The sequence below is a fragment of the Gopherus flavomarginatus genome, chromosome 1, assembly GCF_025201925.1.
Source record: "Gopherus flavomarginatus isolate rGopFla2 chromosome 1, rGopFla2.mat.asm, whole genome shotgun sequence".
In the NCBI taxonomy this organism is placed as follows: domain Eukaryota; kingdom Metazoa; phylum Chordata; order Testudines; family Testudinidae; genus Gopherus; species Gopherus flavomarginatus.
In genome coordinates, this window is record NC_066617.1 from 151,140,961 (window position 1) to 151,165,877 (window position 24,917).

General features: G+C 42.6%; 1 protein-coding gene across 1 annotated transcript in view; it reads right to left on the minus strand.

The window, feature by feature from the left end:
- The window catches only part of LOC127043104 (putative DBH-like monooxygenase protein 2), a 35,248-nt gene extending 13,851 nt beyond the window's left edge, over window positions 1-21,397 (minus strand). The window contains exons 1-8 of the mRNA XM_050936845.1: window positions 21,110-21,397; window positions 14,172-14,318; window positions 11,706-11,867; window positions 6,034-6,117; window positions 4,603-4,773; window positions 2,865-2,967; window positions 1,642-1,808; window positions 767-858 (exon numbers count right to left, since the gene is read on the minus strand). Of these exons, the coding sequence (XP_050792802.1) occupies window positions 767-858; window positions 1,642-1,808; window positions 2,865-2,967; window positions 4,603-4,773; window positions 6,034-6,117; window positions 11,706-11,867; window positions 14,172-14,318; window positions 21,110-21,397 (1,214 nt within the window). The remainder of the gene's footprint in view (window positions 1-766; window positions 859-1,641; window positions 1,809-2,864; window positions 2,968-4,602; window positions 4,774-6,033; window positions 6,118-11,705; window positions 11,868-14,171; window positions 14,319-21,109) is intronic.
- Between the last annotated feature and the right edge of the window lie 3,520 nt (window positions 21,398-24,917).

The following is a 24,917-nucleotide window of genomic DNA, read 5'->3' on the forward strand; positions in this document are numbered from 1 at the left end:
TTTAGATGCTTGGTTTGTTTCACATTACTCTGGGTTGTTATGCTAGGTTCTGAGTAAAACACTTTGGACCGGAAATAGGTTTGTGCTTTAGATTTTGGAGCTGATCTGAAGCAGAACATCCCCAGGCGCTAAGCAGGTTTGGATCTGGATTTTTGGTTCAAGGTCCAGCTCTATTTTTTGATATCACTACAACAGAAGGACTGATGTTTACCCGCTCCTGTTATGGAGGTTGCCATGACTTTAATGCTTCATGCTCAGTTCAGAGTCTCAGGCACTAGCCTACATTGGTAGACTGCTGATGGTGTGGCCCTGCGTTTCCCCAGCATGATTTCTGAGGATGTACCCCTAGAGGGATTCAGCAGGTATTCCTCTCTCTGGCCAACCAGTGGTGCAGGACCATACCACATAGCTCCTTCCCTTGGGCTGACTAGCTAAGGAGAATACAGGCACTTCATTTTCAGAAAAGAGAGTGAAGATGCCTTCTACCCTCCCCTGTCCTAGGGTACCTGTGCAAGGGTCCAGTTCAAATTCTCCCTCAGTATCTTGTTGTCCGTTGAATTGAGTCTGGTCCCTGAGGACTCAGTTCTCTGCATTGCAATTTAGAAAACGTTGCACTCCCAGACATAGTCTCTCACCATGACAAGTACATGGGGTCTAGTCCAAGAAGGTTATTCCCTCCATTATACCTCAGACAGGTTCCCCTGTCCCCTTGGTTAGATTGAACCCCAGGCATGACCAGATGAAGTGGGAATTAACTTTTTCTTACCGGTACTGAACAACTTTCAGTCCTCTCCCAGCCAGATGAGTGTGCAGCAAGAAGCCAAACACGTTCAGATCTGGCACAGTTGTCCCATTCATCTGCAGATCAAAGGAAAGAGGGTTAGAGAACGGTTGTATTGTCCTGCCAGTGCAGCCCAGGGCTGGCTATTGGGGTCTATGATGTCCATAGGTTTCAGTTCTCTTCTGTAAATGTCAGGGCTAATCTTAGCTCTCATTTTTAAAAAAGAAGCTTCTAGCCCATTTCCTTGCAGAGGTCACCTTGGGTTGACAGCTTGTCTTCCTGAAAACTGTAGGTTATTTGCAGTCCCTGATGTGGCCACCTTGAATTAGTTGCTTGAGTCTGGGACACCTTTAACTGGATATCTCTTCATTATTTATTTATTTATTTATTTATTTAGAGCGGGGGTTGGGGGAGACTACACATGAATTTTCAGCTCTGTGTGTTTCACTGATGACCTGACGGCTGCCACCAGCTCTCTCTGAACTACCAGCTGGTGGCTGGCAGAGAGCTATCACTGCTGATGAACACCCAGGGTTGGGCACTCTAAACAGCTGTGGCACAAACTCTCTCTGGGATCCTGGAGAAGTCATTACATCTATCTTTCACCTTCTCTTCTATGGGTATAATATTGACTTGTGTATTGGACCTGAAATCTTCGATTAATGCACCACTTTTTCCTTTTCTGCAACATCACCTGCTGCTCCATTCCTACTGCTTTTTCTGAATAATCATGCTGAGCCATATGGTAGTTTTTTAAAATGGAGACTAGGGTGACATCTGCACCTAATTAATTTCAGGTATGACATGAGCAGGATGTGAACCTAGGGAGAAAGGGGAGTTATTGGCTTCCAAGAACTTACCTCATTGAACTGACTGCTTTTACATAGTCCATAGGATTTGTAGGTATCTGCTCCAGGGGGAATGAAATGGACAGGGAAGGTGAACACCCCTGTTTGTAGCACCCCCATGTCATATGGCCGCAGGTCCGGGGTGTAGTAGAGTCGTATCCCTGAGTTGTCAATTAATCCTATAAAAACACATTGACTTTCTCAATAACTTTTCCAGTAGACCCTCTTGCTCAAATGTCTTGTGCTCTCCCGACTTGTCATGCCCCCTGAGAGCCTCCTGGCTGAGCCCATCTCTCCCATCATTCACACTGTCTGTCCTCAGCCCTCCCATATTTCTATAAGCATCTTCATATTCCTCATATACCCCCAGCCTTGTCCTAGCCACACATCCCTTAACTCCCTTATACAGCTCTATGCTTTCTGCACCACAACTCTACTCTGGTATTGCCCTTCTCTCACCAGCACTCCAATACTTCCAGATCATCTATGTAGCCCCTGATCTCCTTGACCTGGTAATACTGCCCCAGCACCTCCATATGAGGAAGCACAGATTAGTGGTTAAAACATGGGGCTGTGAGTCAGCAAATGGGGCTATGAGTCTGTTCCCAGCTCTGGTGCTGAACTGCAGTGTTGTGGTCTCAAGTAGGTCACTTAAAATCTGTGTTTCAGTTTCCCCTTCTGTATAATGGGGATAATAATTAATGCTGATTTACCTTTGACGGTTGTTGTGAGGCCTAAGTCACTCATATTTATAAAGCATTTTTGAGTGAAATGGACAGCACTATACACATGCAAAATAGTGTTGTTATGATCCTCTCACATACCCCTGGCTCCTTCCTGGTCCTCTGATACTCCCCTAGCTCCCCGTCCTCATATTCCCCTGGGTCTCCTCCTAACTCCCCCAAGTATTCTTCCCCTTGATACAGACCACTAGAGAATGATGCACTCAGGTCTTTTGGGTCCCAATTCCACAAGAAACTTAAAAACATGCCTAGCCCTAAGCATGTGAGACTCCTCATTTGCTTACAGTTAGGCCCATGCTTAATGCCTTTGTGACTTGGGGACCTTAACAGGTTCCTCTTGCTGTCATGGAACTTGTGCTAATTAAGACCAGAGGTCATTTCATTTGGAAGCTGGTTTCTAGTGTGTATGTAAGAGAAAAAAACATGAGAGTGACAATTATGAGCCCGTTTTCATTGCCGTTTCTTGCCAGATACCCATCCATCTTTACCCACCTGGTATCAAGTCAAAATTGCTGTAGTGGATTTCCAGCCGGATGTATTGAGGATCCATAGGTGTGCCTATGGAGATTGCAGCTTCATTTGGGAACTGGTAGGACTGAAAGGAGGAGAAAGAAGAAGAACATTTACAATTCAGGAATCATTTCTCATCTCTTCTCAGCTGTTTCCTTCCCTGCAAAGAACTGGAAATTTTAGAGGTCCTGATTATTCATGTGTCAATAATTACTGGTATGTACTAGAACTGGATGGGAATGGGAATTCCTATTCTGTGTGAAAAGACTGAAATTCTTAAGTCTCCCATGAAATGAAAATTCAGGAAGAAAAAGATTGGGACTCTTGAAATATTTTGTTTTTACTTTATCATTTCAATTCATTTAAAGGACTACATAGATGCTCATTTTATACTATCTAAAATATTAAGTAACATATATACATATTAAGTTATATAATAATAAAACTAATATTTAATATAAAAATGGAAATGAAATATATCAAAACATTTCAACTACAGATGGCCAAAATTTTTCAACAGAAATGCAGTTTCATTGAAAAAAATATTTCACAGGAATGTGTGGATTTTAACAAAACATTTGATGGGAAAAAATTGAAAGATTTCATCTTGACAATGAAACAGTTTGATTACATTTGTTTCAAATTTATATTAAATATTAGTTTAAATATTATTTTATGTCTATCCATAATACATTTAATATTATGTCCGTGTATTATATATTGAGTTTATAACATAATATAATATAATATAATAAAAATACTGCACATCAAAAGGATAAAATTGAAATAAAACATTCTGATGGTCCTGAGATGACAATTTTTAGATTTTTACTTTTCTGGGAAATTTTGAAATTTATTTGGAACATTTTTGCTTTCCAAAGGTTGGAATTTCCCACAGAATAGAAATTCCAACTCCCAACCACTTCTACTTTTATCATTGTCAAAACAAAATATTTTGACATTTTCCTGTAAAAAAATTAAACAATATTGACAAATTCCAGCATATGATTAAAAAAAAAAACCCTAGTTTTCAACAAAAAACTGTTTCATTGAAAACTTTCAACCAAATCTACTATGTACAAATGGCATCTTGAGTGTGGCTTTTCCATGTGTGCTAGATCTGCTGACTTTGCCAATTAAGATGTTTTTACTTATATTCTGTGATCTACCTAACCACTATCCTACCTTCCAACCATAGAAATACAGATGTTTCATGAAAAGCAAAGTGCTTGTCACAGGGTGGATGCTGAGAACATTTTTGCAGCACCAGCCACTAGGAATCACCCACCCAGAGCTGCATCTAGTGTTGACTTTCCCACATGAGTCAACCGGATTTTACTTTTTATTTTATGATATTGAAAAGGAAAGAACATCAGAGAGGATTACATAGAAGCCAATCAAATAATAGCTTTTTAATGTGGCATATAATTAACCTGTGGAATTGCATGACTCAGGATATTATTACTTAGTGTCCATAAAGGATTTGCTATATGTATGAATAAGAATAACACACAGAGTGACAGCAGCTAGTATAAAAATTATCAGGGCCATCAATCCTCATACTTCAATGGTTAAACTGAGCACTTTCTGGGAAGGGTCAGGAAGAAATTCTCCAGTGAGATAGTACTGAAGAATTAGGTTCATTACAGGACTAGTCTTGTGAAAGGGTATCTTCAATCTTAACAAGAGGTAGGTCATGTGATGAATCATGTATACTCACCCCTCCTCCAACAGCCCAGCCCACAACCACTTGGGAGCACAGGGCAAAATCTGGATTGGCCCCATAACAATCGCTGATGCCTGTGGGTAACACACTGCCATTGCCACAGGCATAGACCAGAATGTGATGAACCATCGATCTGTTCTGGTGGGTTGTTATTATGGGCTCAAACTGTAACCAAGAGAAAGATTTGAGGAAAGTTATCCTGGACTCTGAAAACCTGTCTCCAGGTTACTAAAAGGAGTAGTCAATAGAGACCTGGACAGAGAAATATAGATCTGGTCTCCAAAAAGGGAAAGCAGCTTGTGTCTTGGGCACGTTCACCCTTCTCCGTAGTATACTATTGTACTGTCTGAGTACACTGATGTGGGGTGGATATCTTCTCCTGAAGCATCTGGCCATTGTGAGAGACAAGACTAGACGGACCATTGACCTGGTATACCTGGAGGTGGTGGGGTGGGTGGTTCACCCTAGAGAGATCGTTACTTTATTCTGAAACTCCACACCAAATGGATAATTGAAGATATTGAAACCCTGTTGTCTGTACCCTTCTTCTTCCCGCATCTGATGTTCAGTCAAGCAGCTTGATGAACGTGAGGAATTTAAGCAGATTTCCTTGAGCCAGACATGATTTACTGGCAAAAGCCCAGTCATGCAAGGTGCTGAGTGCCTTTAAGTCCCACTTACTTCCACCTCTTTGCTGGCTTTTAACACTTTGCATGATCAGGGCCATAGATTGTTGTGTAACTATATCAGAGCTGTGAAAAAGTATTCACATTTTCTGGTTTGTGGAGTTGCATAGGCAGATTTTCACTTTTTAATATCACACTATTTCTTCCCCTCTGAAATTTTCTTTTATATGATTTCAATGTTTATTTTTATATTAGAAAAAATGCAAAAATATGAATATTTTCATGCCCCTAATTGGAAACTCATCTTCACTTGAAAAATGAGCTGGGCTTGGAAATGGGATGTGGTGTTTGGTTTTTTAAAATCATGTGTATTGAACCTTAATGAAATTTGCAAAAAAGCTTAGTTTTCTATTTTAAACAAATATCTCTAGCAATTTCCAAGGGCAAGAGCAAAAGTCTTTGCACCTTTTATAAACTTAGAATATCCTGGAGTCCTGAACACTGTCCACTAACAAAGAAACACAGATCAATAAATGAATCAAGTTCATCTGTGGAGTCAGCCCATTGAAGTTGGTAGGATTTATACCAGGAATTGATTTGATCTACTACATACAAAGACTCTCAGAGTTATACAAGATACTCCCAAGGACACAGACAGAAAGACAGGGTGCTTCAAGGGAGATAGATGTAGAGACCAGATGTTCCTACTCAAGGACACTGAAAGGCAGACAGGATACTCTCAATTAACATAGACTAACAGGATACTCCAAAAGACAGACAGGCAGACTTGTCAGGTTACCTTGTAGATGTGGTGCTTCTGCTTAAGGATGGGCAGTGGGATAAAGGTGCAGGCATATGTGGTTTCATCAACTGGGATGGGGAACTGAAAAAAAAAAAAAAAAAGCAAAGAAAACTAACCTTGCCAGGGCACAAGCAGTGGCCCAGGCAGGATGGAAGTGTGAATGAAGAGGCAAAATGGACGAAGAAAATGGAGAATCAGATTGATAGCTGGTCCATGTCCCCACATTCTGTAGCTCTGTCCCATTTCATTAGCAGACTGGCAAGAAATACATTTGTTTTTTGGCAGCAATAAGTGGGCTGGTATCAAAGAAATAGTGAAGACATTAACAATTTTTTCCAGTGAAAGAATGAAACAATTGCCAGTGAATTTTCAACAAATCCTTTTCCTTCCACATTTCCCCCTTCCCCCACCACCCCACATATAATTTGGAATGACATTTTCCATACCAAAACTTGATCTAAGTGTGGGAACTCTCCATCATGCTCTGTCTCAGTCATATTTTACCAATTGCCTGAGGTCACAAACCCAGAACAGAGATGAATGCGTATCATCCTGTCCTCTATAACCAATCCCACTCTCTCTAGTATATCAGTAGCAGTGTTGTTTCTCAAAGCCAGTCATGCTCACCCAGTGTGCAGCAGTGGACATGTCATATGTGGTTTCTACACTGGTCCACCTGTCCATGATCAGTGCACCCTCCCCTGTCATAGCTCCCAAGGGCTCTTTCTGCATGCTACAGACATGGCACAGATTGAGATCTGCTACAAGCTTCATCAGCTGAAGGAAGTCCTCCCCTTCCACGTGGAAGCAGGTAAGTAAAGCTAGTTGAAACTTGACATATCCATTCCAGGGGAAATTATGACATTTTAAAAAGTTTTAATTATGAATCAGAACAAACACTTGACATTTTGAAATTTCCATGGAAAGGAAATTCTGAAAATTTTCATTTAGAAAAAAATCAAGGTATTTCCATTTAATTTTCTCTAAATGAAATGGAGCAGCAGGCTGCTTCAACTCCAGGGGATTCCCTGGACTGCCCCTTACTCCAGAGAAGACCTCAGGCTGCCCCCAACTCTTGGGGAATCTTTGGATTGCCCCCAACTCTGTTTTGCTACCTCACAGTGCTTTGGCTTTCTTGGCCATGATGACACTGGAGCTGAGGGTTTCCTTGCCGCACTGCTGCTCAGCCTTCTGGCCAGTGGCTACATTTGCTGCTCCTCAAACACAGTGCATAATGTTGGATAGGCTCCCCTCCCCATAGCCAAGGTGCTACCCCACATTTCTGAAGTTTTAAAAACCTAAGATCAGTGCCCAATTGAAGACTAAACCTGCTCCTACAGAGATGAGTATTTGTGCAGGTGTCACCATTAGAGTTTCGAGGAAAACACTATTACATTGTACCCTGGTGCCAGCTGGTTAGCAGCGGGTGCTGTATCGTGTGATATTGCTGCTTGCATTGGCAGATGCTATCTAGGTGGAGCATTAAAGAGGTGACCGCTCCCTTTCTTTCCCCACACTTTGCTCCAATAGTGGTAGCCTCTACTTTTCCCCACCAGGTGCCAAGCCTCCTTATTTTGCCAAATGATGTCAGTGGTGTAGCACAGTGAGTTGGTCCTTTTTTGGCTACTTCTTCCACCTGCTCTAGAGCACCTCACAGACAGACCCTCACACTCCTCCCTTACCTTCTGCCTGATGTGCACTGAGCTAGCCTGATCAGAGTCACTATCTGTCACTTTGTAAACCATGCCAGGATGATTAATCAGCAGAGGAACTACTCTGAATCCCCCTGCTCCTCCATCACTGGTAAGGGCCAGGTAAGAGCCTGCACTATATCCTCAGTATTCAGCACCTTTGGCATCCCTGCCTGATGTCCTTTTCCTCTAGATCTCTATGTTCAAAAATATGTGGGTGTTTACTTGAAGTAGGTCAGCGTGATCAGCTTCTACTTGTCGAATTTGTGGGTTTAAGACAGGGGATGCTATGTTTGTGGTGATGTCTATTTTAATGTGATCCTAGCTCTTTGTGTGGATGCTAAATGTGTTCCGTCCTTCACCAGTGCTCCCATGATCCCTTGTTCCTTGCATAGTGCTTCTGTGTCACCAGTAATGGCAGTTTAGTAATGAATGTGAGACATTGCTTTTGTTAGTACAGGAGGGAACACACAGTGTGTGCTGTGTTTTCCAGAGCTTTAGCAGAGCTGTGATATAGGGGCTATTCTTGAGTTCCCAGCACAGCTCTTCTCCATGAGGAACATGCAGTTTCCAATAACAGGCAACAGTAAACTGGGAGCAGTAAATACACTTGTTATATTTTGACTGTGTGCTTGCATGAGACATTATAGTTGTTACAGGCAGGGCAGGTAATCCTATCTATTCAAGTTGCCTGACATTTCCCATTGTAAGGCTCATTTTCTGTTGCTGATAACTTCGTGAAACTTTAACTGTTTGGGCTGAAATTTCCCATGCTGGATGTCTGACTCAGGCTGAATATATATTTTTTAAAAAATCACCCAAAAGAGTTCCAACATTTCTGAGAAAGAAGCTTGGGAAAATACATTGTTTTGCTCATATTTTGAAAAAAAAAAAGGTTTCTTAGACCTTTTCTTTGAGAAGCCCTAGATCCTACATGCTTTGGAGAAGAGACTTGAAATTTGGCATAGGTTAGCCCTTGTGTCAAGAATGTGGCCTTTTGCCACCCCGTCCCCCACCATGAAAATCTTCCCAAATGTGGCCAAGTTATGTAAGCCTTTGACAAATTGCAGTTTTGCACATGCTCAGTAGAGACTGATTTTGGAAGCTAAAATCTCCAAGTGTCCATCCTTACTGAACATGCTCCATCCCCTCACAGCTCCTCGTGCTGACCGTTCCCATAGAGTATGTTCCCACCAGCCCAGGGCTACAGGGGCAAAGCTGGCTTTCACCGTAAAAGCTGTTCCCAGCAGGAGTGATGCCACATAGTGAAACTGAGAACTGGAAGCCTGTGTTCTCAGTGACCATTCTACTGGAGCCCAGGCAGCATGAAGGAGGAGGCTACCTGATTCAAATGCAGTGGGGACAAGAGTTGGACTGGGGATGGTAGGTGGGAAGGAAGGAAGGAAAAAGATTGGGACAAGGAACCTGGTGAGACTGAGACTGGAGAGGGAGAAAAATTGTGATTGGGTGTTGGAGATAGGCAACTGAGATGGCTGTGTACTGAGACTGGGATTGGGAGCTGAAGGGCAGGAACTTTGCTGTCTGGGCAAGGAGACTCAGAAAAAGGGGGAAATGCTGGTGGGACTGGGTGCTCAAGGAAACGGGACTGGAAGCCAGTGGGGAGGTGGGCAAAGGGAATCTGGGACTGGTTGAGTGGGAAGGCTGGAACTGGGAGCCTGTATAGGGGGACTGGGAGATGATGAAAGAAATAGGGGGAAGGGAGTTGTCTAGGAACCAGCTGGCTGGTAGAGACACTGAGATTTGACAAAGAGCTGGAGAGACTGGGGCTGGCCAGAAAAGGACAATGGCACTAGGAACCAGTAACATAGATGGAATGGAGGAAGACAGAAAGGTCTGACAATGAGCTGGGGTGCATTGGGATTGGCAGAGACAGATCAGATGAGCAGCTGTGAGAGGTGAATTGGGCCTGAATGGGCAAGAAGCCTGGGATTGGATGTGGAAGGGAGAGAGACTGAGAGCTGGAGACTGGGACTCAGAAAATTAGCCTGTGCTGGGGAGACTTGGACTTTCTCGGAAGGAGATTGGGACTGGAATGAGAAGTCTGAGGAGTAGAGACTGAGTAGGCACACAGAATGGGACTCAGCCAAGGAGCTAGGGGTAGGAAAGAGACAGTACTGGAATGGGGGAGATATCAAGCTTTTGAAATACAGGCAGAAGATGCTGTGCCCACTGCAGCATACTCCCCTACAGAGCCTTAAGTGGAACCAGTATTCCTGAGTCTCACTATTCCTCTACTATCATTAAATATCTGTGAAACCCACTGGCAAAGTATCCCATCCCCATCTTGTGCTCAGAGGACGACAATCTACTGCTGTTGTCAGTTACTTTGTTAACTCCTGTGGAAGAGGTCAGGTCAGGTCAGGTTGCCACATGTTGGAGTTTCTATTTTTTCAGTTTGCTTTATTAAGAACATAGGCAATCACACACACACACACATCTGCAAAGAAGATTAAAGTCAACATTGTAAAGTCAAACAACCATATGTTAGGAAGTGCCAGAATTAAGGATACCTGTGAAACCTTAATTCAGCTCACTTGTGAATAGGCTTTATGATGCAGTCTTTACTTCCACAGTCACATGCTACTTTATTCCACAGGACCCCTGCCTCATTCAGTACACAAGATAGACCTGCCCTGGGGATTAATCAGGGTTGTGTATTAAAGGTGGCTGTTGTGTTTAGGATCGCTGCCTTATTTGTTGCAGAAGCTAGAAGGTGTGTGGTAAAAGAGACAGAAAGAGAAAGGATGGCCTCATGGTTAAGGGAGGTGAAGAACTGGATGCCCTGGACTCAAGAATTGGCTTCTATTCCTACCTCTGCCGTAGAGTTCCAATGTGATGCTGGGCAGGTCACTTAAACCAAACTTTTCACAGATGGCCTCTAACTGTTTCTCATTTTATAGGTACCCAGTTTGAGACCCTGGGGTCTGATTTGAAGAAGTGCTTAGTGCTCACAGCTGCAACTGAAGTCAATGGGAGCTGTGCTTGAACATATAAAGTGCTATATAATGCTACATAGTAGGAAAAAAATCAGATCCTAATCATCTAAAATTGCACACCCAAATTTAGTGAATACTGTTAACCTTAATCTCTCTGTCTCTCAGTTCCTCATCTGTGAAAAGGAGATAATATTACCCCTTAACCTTATAGGGGTGCTGAAAAGATAAATTAGTTCATGTTTGTGAAGCACTCCAGTACTATAGTGATGAGAACCATAGGAAAGCCCACAAGGAAATCAATAATTTTATATTCAGAGCCGGCTTTTAAAAGTGTGCAGTAAATATAGCCTGAGGCCACTCATTGAGTGATGAGAAAACAAAATATTGAATAGCTGCTCATTCAATGAGCACCCTCTGTCCAGTGCACTGAATGCAGCAGAGTCCTGTGAAAAATTAATTGTATGTGATCATGGAATTAAAGATTGTGTCATAATGCACACAAGGGGACGAACTAAGGTACTACAGAACCTTAATTCTGGCATTTCCTAACTTTTCAATGTTTGTCCTTGCAACTTTAATAATGTTCCTTTAACATAGTTTTTGTGTGTAATGTTTATACATGATAGAACAGCCAAACAGCACAACAGCACAACAATGTGTATTATTTTTCAAATAGAAGTCAAGTCAAGGGAACATTCCTGAGAGCTGAATAATCACTTTTGTTTGTGTGTAATTTTCTTTTGGTAACAACAGAAATTTAAACTGGTCCCAGCCTATATAATTGGCCTGAAAAGGAAGAGGTAATATCCCCAAAATATTTTCCTAATATAGAACGCAGCCTAGCCCTTCCTCAAAACAAACCCATCCTCTTCCACTTTACTGCTGAATCTCTCTGCCCATTCACACATTCATCAAGATAGCCGGGTCCATCCATCCATCCATATTGTCCACCAACAAATAATGACAGGGAGTAGGGATTTTTATATCCAGAGAATAGGCAGTGCCATGGTCAGGTACTCACGTTATTTAGCTTCAGATCATAGGTGAAGAATATTTTGGGGTCATTCAATTCAGTTGGGCTTATGACCCGCATTAGAAAAAGAGATTTAAGGAATCTTTGGCCTTTGGAGAACTGGACTGCGTCATCAGTGCCAAAAGCAGAAATCAGGCGTGCGGTGTCACCCTGTAAGGAGAGAAATTTACTGCAAAATCCTCCTCATGCCATCACAGCTTCCATATGCCTACATATACACTCTCATTCACAGACATACGCATACACACTCACAGTACACATGCTGAAACATACTAAGCACGTTCCACACATCAAAATACCCCACACCTATTACATCCCTACAATGAGACACACATTAAAATGCACTAAACACATTACACACTAAAACACACACCCCTCATATCACTGATATGCACACACACTACATGCCTCCCACACACAGTTCACTCCTACACAAGAAAACACAGCAAAAGTGCACAGTGCAGCAACACAAAACACTTCTGTACACAGGCTCATGATCGTTTTCGGTAAGGCAAAGCTGATAGGAAAACCCTTCAAAAACATCTAAACACATTCCACAATCATATTACACTTTGCACCACAATATTCACATACACACATACAATGTTTAAGGACCTGGTGAGTGAAAGAAAATAGGTTGGAGATCAAGAGGAAAGGTGTGAGGATTTGGATGAGGCCCGAATTTTCAGACGTGGTCACCAGTGTTGGGTACTTACATTTTTGTGTGTGCCACAAATTGAGACACCTTGTCTGATTTTCAGGTACTGAGATCTGTGACCATCAATGTCAACTGAGAAAGGGTTCACTCTTCTATAACAGCAATTCTTAACAGGCCTGACAAACGCACTACACCAAACATACTGCTTTTCATTTATCTATAAATAGTGTTTTGATGGTAATGAAAGCTGATATCAAGTTAGGCATTAATATCATTGTGAAATGTATGCACTGATGATATTTTAAAAGTTATGTACACATCTTAGAATTATGTTTTAAGGTGTGTAACTTGGCAGAACTGACAAACAGGTTTCTTCCAGGGGGAGATAAGATGTTTGTCTCTTTGTCAAATGTAGATTAAGCATTATAAGCCAATCTGCATGTGGCATAAGCAGGGGGATGGGAAGATACCTGAGACTAAACCACAGGAGGTTGTTTTGTCTCTGGGCAGCAGAGCCAACACTAGTCTGCATAGAGACAGTGATGCCCATGGAGACCTGGAAGGCAGCGCTTGTAGGGTCAGAGGCTGTTGGTTTCACAGAACTGAGCTACAGTAGACGCAGACAAGGCTGCCTCACTCTAAGAGCAGGTAGTGGTGAGATACCTCACAGCTCTGGGTACTCCTGGGGAGCATCACAAGATCCATGAGAGCTAAAGTCTGACACTGAAGGCCAAATTTTCAGAATTGCTGCACATGTTAGTGCATGTGGGAAAATGTCTATTTGTGTGCCTGTTCTGTGAGTGCACTTAGTGCAACTTCAAATGTAATCTTGGTAACTGAGCACTGATGACCAGCCATGTATCTAAGTGGTCATTTGTACATGCAGTTACATGTAGAATGGTGAGAAATATGTTCCCAATTTAGATCCACAAACATACACATTTGTGTAATTAGAGTTCTGGTAATCTGTCCATTAACGTACCAGTGACAAAGCAGATCTTTAGAAAATAGGGCTTCTAGGTACGGCAATAATAATACTAATTAAGAATAATAATATCACTAACTCATATTGTCATTTTTAGACTTTTTAATTGTAATTTTGCTATCAATCTGAAACCCTTGCACAGCATTACAGTTAAAAAGAGCCGGGATGAGACTTTCCAAAGCACCTTGCATTTTGCCTATGCTGTTCCCATTGAAACAATGGATTTAATGGGAACTGAGTTATACAAATGATAAGCACAACTGAAAGCCCCATCTTATGACTTTAACAGCTCATATCGTACACTGCTCTCAAGTGATGGTTCTATATGTGCGATGTTCATTGACTCGTAAAATTTATCTTCTTTATTAAAGAGGCAGATCCATGACCTGTGAAAGAGGGATAGATAGAAAGAGGCAGACAGAAAAAGAGAAGTAGGAAAGGTTGAGGTGAAGGGTCAAGAGTGCAGAAAGAAACTTTAAAAGCTCTGCCTAAGTTTAGTTGCGTTTGCCAGAAGCCAGAGGTTGTATTCAAGCCTCAGAATGTTTTGAGGCTCTCATCTCCTCAGTCCTGAATACAGTTCACACAGAGGTCAATACTAAGAGGGAACCACTAATCCTATCAACACATTCTACATCATCATAAACAGTTGCTATACACTCCTATTTTTAGACTGTATACTTCCTGGTCCTCTACTGTTATAAGAGAAGTTCCCTGTTTAAGATCCCCGGTATACATTAGAGTACAAGGGGGGAGGCATGTTTATATCACTTATATGTGGGTCCTTGTGCAGAAGGATTGTCTCCTCCATTACCGTGATATCCAGGTCATTTGGGTCACATGTCTGGAAGTAGCGTTTGAACCTCATGGTGGTGAAGGTCTCATCCTCTGTTAGTGACAGCAGCTGGTAGTCCTGGCTCTTGTCCTCCTCGAGATTTTCTTCATCCACAGCATGCCAGTCCTGGATTGGACATAGAGAGAGACATCAAATCAAATGAGGAAACAACACAGAGAGAAGAGAAGTAACTTCTCTTCACATCTTGAGACAGCATCTCTCTAAATAGCGCTGATGTGAATTGAATAATTCTTAAAGTAACTATGACATTGAAAGGCCCTTCTGCCTTCATTGTGAGTTTCCTACAAATCAGAGAAACACAATAGTCATATTTTGTCCATTCCCTCCCACTCTTCAATGTGACAGTAGCCCCTGGAGTCCCTGTGTACTGACACCTATATAGTGTCAGAATGAGTTTTGGTAATCCAGACTATAGGCGGTCAGAAAAATGTAGATAAAACTTTTTTTCACTGAAAAGTGTCATTTAGTCAAAACCAGCATGCTTCATGGAAACATGTAGGTTTCAATACAAATTTAATCAGGAAGGTTTCTCAGATCCAGGATACTGGGAGGAGAGGGAGCGCAGAATTTTTCTAACCACCAAGATATAGCAGGGCCGTCCAGATGATTCAGGGGGCCTGGGCAAAGCAAATTCGGGGCCCCCCTCCATAAAAAAATTGCAATACTATACAATACTATTGCAGAGCCCAGCGTAAATTGCCCCACTTGCTCCCCCTCCCCCGGCCCACGGCCAGCCCTGGGAAAAATAAACCTTCTGCATCTTGGCACAAACTCAGTTTTGAGAAAACTTCTTTACAAGGTATCGCTGGTTCTTAGCATCAGCTAGTGTTAAAAGGCACTAAAGCTCATTAAAATGGTTGGACAAATATTTTTCTTCAATACTTTTTCTGGATCAAAAACTACAGGGTTTTAAACAGCAGAAAAAAATCAATGACAATGTCTGCTTTCCTTCAAAATTTGTTGTGTTTTTTTTAATTGAAAAGCTGAAATTAATCTGCCAAAACCTGAAGATGGTTTGGGGTTTCAGAAGCGTGTGGCCAAATATTTGCTGCTTGCTGTGTTTGATTGTTTAAAGAAACAATAAAAAAATTCTACTAAAAAAATATTGAAAACTTTTGAACCACCTCAGCTTGTGACCAAACACCTGAGCCCAGCCAGTCAGAGATTTTTCCAAGTTTCTGATACTCTGCGGGCTTCCTTGAGTCATATCTGTCTCCATAACTTTGGGTTCATTTAGGTTAGAACATAAGAACAGACATACTGGGTCAAATCAAAGGTCCATTCAGCCTAATATCCTGTCTGTCGACAATGGCCAACGCCAAGTGTCCCAGAGGGAGCAAACCTAACAGGTAAAGATCAAGTGATCTCTCTCCTGCCACTCATCTCCACCCTCTGACAAACAGAGGCTAGGGACACCATTCCTTACCCATCCTGGCTAATGGACTTAACCTCTATGCATTTATCTGTTTCCTAGAGACTGGCTCCATGGGGTCCCTCACAAACTGGAGATGGTTACTGTGGGTTTGTCTTTAGTATAGCTTATATACATACTCCATGAACTAAGCATTTGAGTTTGTTCCAGAATCTGGGATGAGTCTGTGTTGTGAAAACTGAAATGCTCAAAATAGCACATGCATGTGAACAGACACAGGATGCTAAAATTAAATTAACCTAGGGGTTCTCAAACTGGGGATCAGGACCCCTTAGGGGGTCATGAGTTTATTACCGGAGGTCGTGAGTGTCAGCCTCCACTTCAAACCCCGCTTTGCATTTATAATAGTGTTAAATATATAAAAAAGTGTTTTTAATTTATGGGAGGGGAGTTTGCACTCAGAGGTTTGCTGTGTGAAAGGGGTCACCAGTATAAAAGTTTGAGAACCATTGAATTAACCCTTCCGAAGCCTCAGGGAATGCAGAGGAGGGGGGTCTCCCTTGGTAGGGTTGGGAAGGATATTGCTCTTCTCATGTGATCCCTCCCTCAGTGGCTAATTTTTAATGAAGCTACCCTCCCCTGACGTGAATTTGCCTATGGCACTGAAATTATATATAGACTATATTTTGGCATTTGAGAAGTGAAAGGGATGGTAGCCCTAATGGAAAAGCCAACAGCTTGGCTCTTCTGCAAGCCTCAAACTGCCGAATGAGCTTTAGGGTAGGGAAGGCTGTGCCTCCCAAACAGCCTGGCCCTGCCCTCTACCTGACCCCCACCCACTTTCTGCCACCGACTGCCCGCTCCCCCCCCAGAATCCCTGACCCATCCTGTTCCTTGTCTCCTCACTGTCCCCCAGAGACCCCCACCCCCAAACACCACCCCAGGACCCCACCCCTTCTCCCTGTCCTCTGACTGCTCCGACCCCTAGCCAACCCCCACTGAGTCCTGACAGACCCCCGGAACACCCACAATCCAACCCCTCCATTCCCTGTCCCTTGACCGCCCCCCGCAACCTCTGCCCCCTCCCTGTGCCCTGACTGTCCCAGGGATGCGCTGCCCCTTATCCAATCCCCCTGGTCCCTTACCCCTGGCTTCCTCTTCACCTGGAGCCTCAGTGCATCCAGGAGCATCCCTGGACAGCTGCAGCATGACTCCGGCGGGGTAAGGGGGCAGGACTGTGAGCTCAGCCTGGATCTTGCAGCCCTGTCCCCTTACCACAAGGCTCTGAGCGGGGAGGGGCTCAGGACCCACCAGAGCCAAGCTGCAGCTTTCCAGGGACTCTCCTGGATACGCTGAGGCTCCAGGAGCGGGGTGGAGATGGGGTCAGGTCAGGTTGGGGCCGGGGAGGGAGTCTCAGCCATTCTCGTGGGGGGCCCTGCGAAGCCCAGGGCCTGGGGCAAATTGCCCCACTTCCCCCCCCCAGGTGGCCCTGAGCTATAGAGTTTCTCTCTTACACACACTTTTTCTGACCACTCCTAATCCTGACCCATGTCAGCTGAAGAACTAAAGATCAGTCTCTTACTCGTGTGTGTCAAATGATCAATTTCAGAAGTAAACTAAACTGAATCTTTGACAAAAATGCAGCAAGTGATAAAGTCAATGGAGCAGATGATTAAAAGTGCTATACACCCAGCACCTCCCATTGTAACACTTATGGGCAGATTTTCAAAAGAGATCAGCACCCAGCCTTTTAAAAATGGGCCCTGGGTATGAGTGATGAACCCTTCTGAATATTCTGCCTAGCAGACTGCTTTATCAGTAGTCACTATATGAAAACCAAACACGTTTAGAATATATACACACATACAAAGGGATTGAATGAGGTCATCAAAGGTGAGTGCTACCCTATGAGAACAGGAGAAGATGTCAGGTCAGATTTTTAAAGATATTTAGTTGCTTAAAGATACAGATAAGAGCATAGTGGGATTTTCAAAAGTGCCTAGGTGCCCAACTCACATTGATTTCAATGAGAATTAGGCTCCTAGTGCTTTCAAAAATCCTAATAGGTACTCATGTGAATCTCTAGGTGACTAAATACCTTTAAAAATGTGGCCTGTCATGCCTATACTTCAAAATACAATAGCATTTTCTGTACTGCTGCAAGTCAAGGGTTTTGGCAAGTTGACTCAATACAGAAAATGCAAAATTGTATACCTTCAACTCTCCTTTTGGGAAATAGATGTTTAAGTGATTTCCCTCAAGGATTGCCTCAGGATCAGAGGGATGCAACAAAGCATGAAATCCTACATTTTGAGACCAGAGGTGAATAGGGCAGAATCACTGAGGATCTGATGATTTGGAGCAAAACCAAGGAATTGTATAATGTTCTGCAGCCTGCCACAGAAATGGAATTTAAAGTAAACAGGAACCAGGCTGGGCTGAATGAGATTAGTCATGTAGGACAAATATGTAGTGAGAAAAAAGTTCAGCTGACCCAAGGAAGATGGAGACAACTGTATAAATGAAACAACTCCAAAACAAGATTCACAGCATGTTATCACATCCAAGCAAATTCACCCCTAATTTCTAATCACTAAGGGTTCCACACAGAATGCTTCTTGAGGACAGTACAGAATGACACTGCAATAATAGACAAGACATCCACCCCCACAATGTATGCTCCTGGGTTTTGTCTAGTTTCAGACTATTGTCCATGGATCAGTAGTGGTCTGCACAGCACTTGTCGGTGGTGCACAAACAGTTGGTGTTTTTCTCCTTATTTCCAGCTTCAAAATTGCATTAAATGAACTCTACACATGCATCAGCTACCTTCCTAATGCTACTTACCTGTGTAAGCAGTTGAAGAGTTATGTGATTATGAATGGGAAGGGAGGTGGCCCTCAATCGCAACTGAGAAAGGTGGTGCCGTCAAGATATGCTCTGTGACTGAAATATAGTCCATACACTATGAAAGAGTTTGAGGAATTCCCGCCCACACCTTTGAAATGGACAAAAAACAAAATTTCCTATGACAGGAGGCCCCTATATCCCCCTATAATATCACCACCTCACTCCCATCAACCCATCCCATTTTAAATTAATAAGCAGAACACCTTACTTAACTATGTGCTCAGAATATTTTTCTGATACAAAGTACATTTTTTTCAATTAAGTGCATTTAATATAAGTTTCTTTGCCAAGTGGAGTCCCCTTTATTAATCATGACTGTGAAAGCATTTAAATGTGAGCACATGTCCCCAGGACAGGAGTTTATCATGGGATAAGAGGGAACATTTTTATAGGAGCCCCTTGTGAATATATTGGTAACACATCTCTGCCCCTTGCGATGACTATCCTAAACCTAGCATCACTTTCACTGAATTTCCTGATACCCAGCTGACATTCTTTTTTTCTGCTCAATTTCACCTCCATTGCCTCTAACTGTAGCTTCTCAGATCCCTCTGAACCACTCCTTTACCAAGCTGGGAATCACATTACAGAGGGGAGTTTGAAAATGCCTCCTTTGTTTTCTATTCTTTGAAATTCCCCTTTGTGTTACTTTATTTACTAAGCTAAAAATGCAAAGATGAATAGTCCCAAAATGAGTTACACAAAAGCCAATAAACAAAATAAGTATTAAAAACTAAAAGTAAAATCATTCACAATAGACATTTCTTAACCTTGAGACTTATTTGGAAAAATATGTCTCACTCTTGAGAAAGACAGAGAAGAATGATTAAGACAGAGAGGGAGAGAGAGCAATGTAAACATACACACATACTACATCTACACTAAACTACATTCCTCACCCCTTGAACTTACCTACTATTTGTACCACTGGTTCAGCTAATATGTGCTAAAATGGGGTGTAGATGTGTGTATTCATGTGTGTGTGTGCGTGCTTGCTTATATTCTTATAAACCTTTCTGGATCTGCCTAGGCTATTGGAACCTCTTTGCCCCTCACCTGTGGTTGCCCAGCCATCAGAGGTTCCATGCTAGCCAGAGTCTTGAAGTTACATCAGTTAATGATTTGGGATGCCTCATTGTTAGGAGGACATCACGAAACACCTTAAAAAATTAAATCATCCCTGAATCATTTTGAAAATTCTGGTCATTGTGACCAGAGCTTCACAACCAACCAATGAAAACATGTAAAACTCATTTAGTTTCAGGTTCAAACATGGAAATGACACCAGCTGAGTAGAATAGATATATTTTGACCCTTCAAAGTTTCATCAATGTTCAGGGAGAAAAAAAAGCCTCTGGATAAATAGAACTATTCTGAGATTAAGCAATTTGGTTTTCTAAGGGGCTTGGTGATAACTAAATACATGGTAATTTTTTGCAAGTAACATCCAAGTCTTCACAGAACTCATTGGTTTGGTTAAACTCTCATGTTCACCATACTGTACTGTGTTTGAACTGTGTTCTGTAATGGGCAAACTGGGGTGGCTTTGATTTTGCAAAACCTAATCAGTTGGGGTTTGGTTCTGCAAATTCAGAATGAGGAATGGTGTGGATACAGGTTACATTTTATCTGGCCTTTCAAGGATTGGGAGAAGTCAGAGTGGTAGGGATTTAGTGCTTCTCTAGTCTGGATGGAATAAAAGACATAGCAAAACTCAAGGCAAATGAAACCACGGGAAGTTAAACTGACAAAACAAATATCATCAGAATCACATAAAATAAACCAGAGGTTCTCAACCTTTCCAGACTACTGAATCCCTTGTAGGAGTCTGATTTATCTGGCATACCCGCAAGTTTCACCTCACTTAAAAACTACTTGCTTACAAAATCAGACCAAAAAAATACAAAAGTATCACAGCACATTATTACTGAAAAATTGCTTATGTTCTCATTTTTACCATATAATTGTAAAATAAATCAATTGGAATATAAATATTGTACTTACATTTCAATGTATAGTATTAGATCAATATAAACAAGTCATTGTCTGTATGAAATTTTAGTTTGTGCTGACTTCGCTAGTGCTTTTTATGTAGCCTGTTGTAAAACTAAGCAAATATCTAGATGAGTTGATGCACCCCATGGAAGACCCCTGTGTACTGCCATGGGTACACATACCCCTGGCTGAGAATCAATGAAATAAACCATACATGATTTCCCCTATCTCTGGTCATAGGAGTCATTGAACTGGTGGATCTGGGACTTTCATTAGAGCACGGGCATGTTAGTAACAAGAAGCATGCAGTGTTTTCAGGTATGTATCTAGGTGAAGGCAGGTAGCAGGTGTGTCTGTATGAACATGTATAATGGTGAGGGATATAGGTGTGAACCTAGCTGCGTGTTGACTGCATGTGTGTTGGTGCATCAACCATGTGTTAGCAGGACTATACTGCTTCTGGAAGCATCCACTGATCTGATAGTAGATGGAACAACCCAAACTTATCTAAATCTTCCTGCTTGTGAATTCAGCCCTCATAGAATCCTGCCTTGAATGCAGTATGTGTAAAGCATGACTCTCTGCAAAGGTGGAAAGAGAGGAAATGTTTTCAACTTACAGAGAAATAGATGCTGCCATTGGGGAAAACGCCCCCGATCACAATGTCAGACCCAGACAACTCTCCATGACGGCTGAATCCAAATGCCACCCAGCCAATAGTGTTGACCCGGAGCTCAAAGGTCATAATTTCCTCTGCATCATGGTCCCAGCTCATGAAGACCAGGTTTGAGTGGTCCAGGAAAGCAGAGAAACGTAACGGAGGAGGTGAGGGCTGGCTGGAGCAGAGGCATGGGATGGACATGAGGAAGAGAAAGCTCTTGGTCCACAGGAGGCTCATTATCTTCATCAGGATCAGGGTAGCCTCTCTCTCATGCTGATCTCCTGGGTTGGATGCTCTGAGGTAAGGGGTCCAACTTATATGGATGTCTAGCGAGGCAGGGCCTGATGCCAAAGAGGAAGGGCAGCAACTTGTTCTCCTACATCTGATTAAGTAGATGGCACAAAGTCAACACTTTACATAATACACCTTGGTGCCATGCCCAGGGGAGACATGCCCAGGGACCCTATGTGCTAGTGTCACGAGATATTGAACAGCTCTTTGGACCTACCTGGATGCAGGAGGGGACTCAGAATTCCTATCCAAACTGGTATTCTGAGAGCCAGCATGTTACCTCAGTTCACAAAGAGAAAGGATTTCTTTTAAGGACATCTCTCATCAGCTCGCTCCTATCTTGGAAAGGCTGGAGTGAGCCTCAATCATTCATTAGTATCACGTACTCATTAACTGTGAGGGCCATTCAGAAGCAATATGTTGGTGAATCTCAGTCCATTCCTCAAGGGAAGAGAGTCTGCATCAGAAAAAGCACCATCAGTCAGGGCAGTCCCAGTGTCAGAATCAGGAAAAAGACTGTGAGTGCTGGAGACTGCGTTCCCTTCATGGAATTGGGGCCATCACAAGTAACAGCCTTTGTCCAAATTATAGCACTCAGAATAGTGTACAGAATTCAATAACAATGGAAGAGGAAGAGAGAGAGAGATTAAAAAGTACCCATGTCCTAATATTTTTAACTTATCTCCCCCATCCTGTATCCTTACCCAGCTGATTTTGTCATCCATTTCTTATGTCTTGTCTTTTAGAGTGTAAGCTGTTTGGGGCAGAGACTGTCATTTACTATATGTTACCTAGTAACATAATAGATCCCCATCATCTGATGCTTTAAAATCATGACTATCTGTCTCTCTATAAGATATGCGGCTTTGATGCAGGCATTATTGGGTGAAATTCTCTGGCCTGTGTTATACAAGTCAGACTAGATGATCAGAATGGTTCCTTCTGGCCTAAAAATCTATGATTCTGCGTTTACACAGCACCAGCACAATGGGGCCCTGGCCTGCTTCACCTCTAGGCACTATCACCACCACAATAGTAATAGTATAAAGGCAAAAAGTTTTCCCCTGGGTTCTGAAATAATATGAAAACTATCAATGAGACAGAGAAAACGAGAGAGTCTGTTCTGGGTGGCTGGAGCTGCAGAGAGAAGGCTTTCACACCTGGTGACATTTGGGGAAGGGACATAGAGGAGGTAAGCGCTGTGATCCTTGAGCAGAGTTGCTAGGGCACATTGTAATGAAAAGCCACATCCCTGAGGCAGGATGAAGGAACGTTTCAAATAGCAATAGAGCTATTTCCAGTTCCTTCCTGCAATGCCTGGCAAGGGGGTGATGCATGGCCATGCTTTTTAGTACTGGATGTGTGGGGCAGATTTTGAAGAGCAGGGACTTAAGGCCATTATTACAATAATTAAAGAAGGGGGATTTGAATAGTACAGAAGGGGATATGAATTAGAGAAACACCCTTATCCCATGCATTGCCCCTTGATTGGGAGACAGGAACACCATCAAAACACTTTAACCCTCCTAGAGACATTATCAGTGTGCAGGAATAATATCAACAGTGGCGGGCCCCAGCAACCATCTAACCGGTTCTGCAGGAGTGGCTTGTTTTTCCTCTATTGCTTTGTCTCATATCCAATATGTTCAGTTATATAAACCACTGTGATCTGTTCCCCCACCCCATGAACCACAACTCATACCTGGGGAGGGGGAGGAGATTATTGTGTCAGGAGGTTGTTAGTTCTTTCTTTACACCTGCTAGAAATGCCCAGAACAGCCTTGCATGTTAATCTGCTGGGACTGGCACTCCCAAAACAGATAGAGAACAGAGAAGGAAGGGTTTCTAATCAGATTCTTAGGGACAGGATTTAAATGGATCAAGTTCCACATGTTATTCTTGGATCCAAGGTTGTTTTGCTGACAGTCTTGCTGAAGACAGTGAATGTGTTTGTGTTGCATTCTAGCCTCTTTTGGTGAACAAAACTAAACCATTGCAAAATACAGCACAATTAACCTCTTCTGCTCAAGAGAGGGCCAGGACACATATCTTTGGGTACTGCAGGCAAGAGAGAGGTGCAGGCAGAGATGTGTGAGGATTTCAAGAATAGGATACCACACGATGCTGCATGTCAGGACTGAGGGGCACAGGCAAAGCTGTGTGGGGAGATCAGAACTGGAAGAACAGGGGGCTGCAGGGCAGGATTGAGGGGCATTGACAGAGCTGAGTGTGAAATCCAGGACCAGGATAGCAGGGGGTGCTGCAAGACAGGACTGAGAGACATCAACAAAGGCTATGTGGGTGTATGAGTGTGTACAGAACAGCTCCTGCTCTGCCTGTCACTGGCCAGCCCCTGCTTTTGTTTTCATTGCCACAAATTCTAAATTCATGTTCACTTTCTTTTGCAAAGGAAGGGCAGAAAATCTCTGTATCACATGGAGAGGATGTGAGATAAGAGGATGCACCTGAGACATTGCTGGAAGAGGCAACTATCTAGGGATTACATCAGGAGATATTTTAACTGTGTGACAGAGATTAGAGTTGCATGGTTTCTTTTAAGGAGGAGGATTTGGGCAAGACTCACTGTCTCCATATCAGTGGTGACTGGCATGGGAGCTATATCCAGGAACAGGAACAGACCACATAAACTGACAATGAGAAACATGCCAAGAGAGATTATGAAATGAAAGAGGAGTTAAATGAGATAAAAACACCTTTAGAAGACTAAAACAGCAGAAGATCTAGGTATAGAGTGAAAGGAGGAGGCTCAAATCCATAAGGCCAGCAGCACAATAGCAGCCTTGAGGACCTGTGTAACACAGGAGACAGAGACACCCACAGAAGGAAAATGGCAGACTGTCAAAAGCAGGCAGGGCAAACACCCCAAACTGGTGGTATGTTCAATAATCAGATTTCATTAAGCCAGCAACAGATGTGAACTCCTGGATGACTATAACAGTCCTACCATGGAGTCACAGACAGTCTTCTTGGGCACTCCAGTCTATCTTGCCACTCAGGCAAGCTGGACTAAGTGATAAATGGTCACTTACACCAAAAATCACAAAATATTCAGGTTCCTTCCTGTCCCAAGAAACCAGTCACTTATCTCACATCAATTTGTACCTTAGAAGTCACATCAAAGACAATGCTTGTAGACAGTCCTGTAATAAATTAACTAAAGGTTTATTAACAAGGAAAAAGAAATGAGAGTTATCTACAGTTTAAAGCAAGCAAATGTATATGCACAAATGAACTTCAGTCTGTGATTCAAAAGGTGACAGAGATGTAGTAATCAGTCACTACTAAATGTCTTTTGAGGGCTTAACTCAGGTTGATCTTGGAGCTCTCTGCTTTTCGTTTCTTTGCTCCAGCCCCTGTGAGAGTCCAAACAGAACTGAAATTTATTGAATAAGGCCTACTGCATATACTTCTCTGTAGATAGATGGACTGATTCACAAAGCTTTTGTCCTATGAT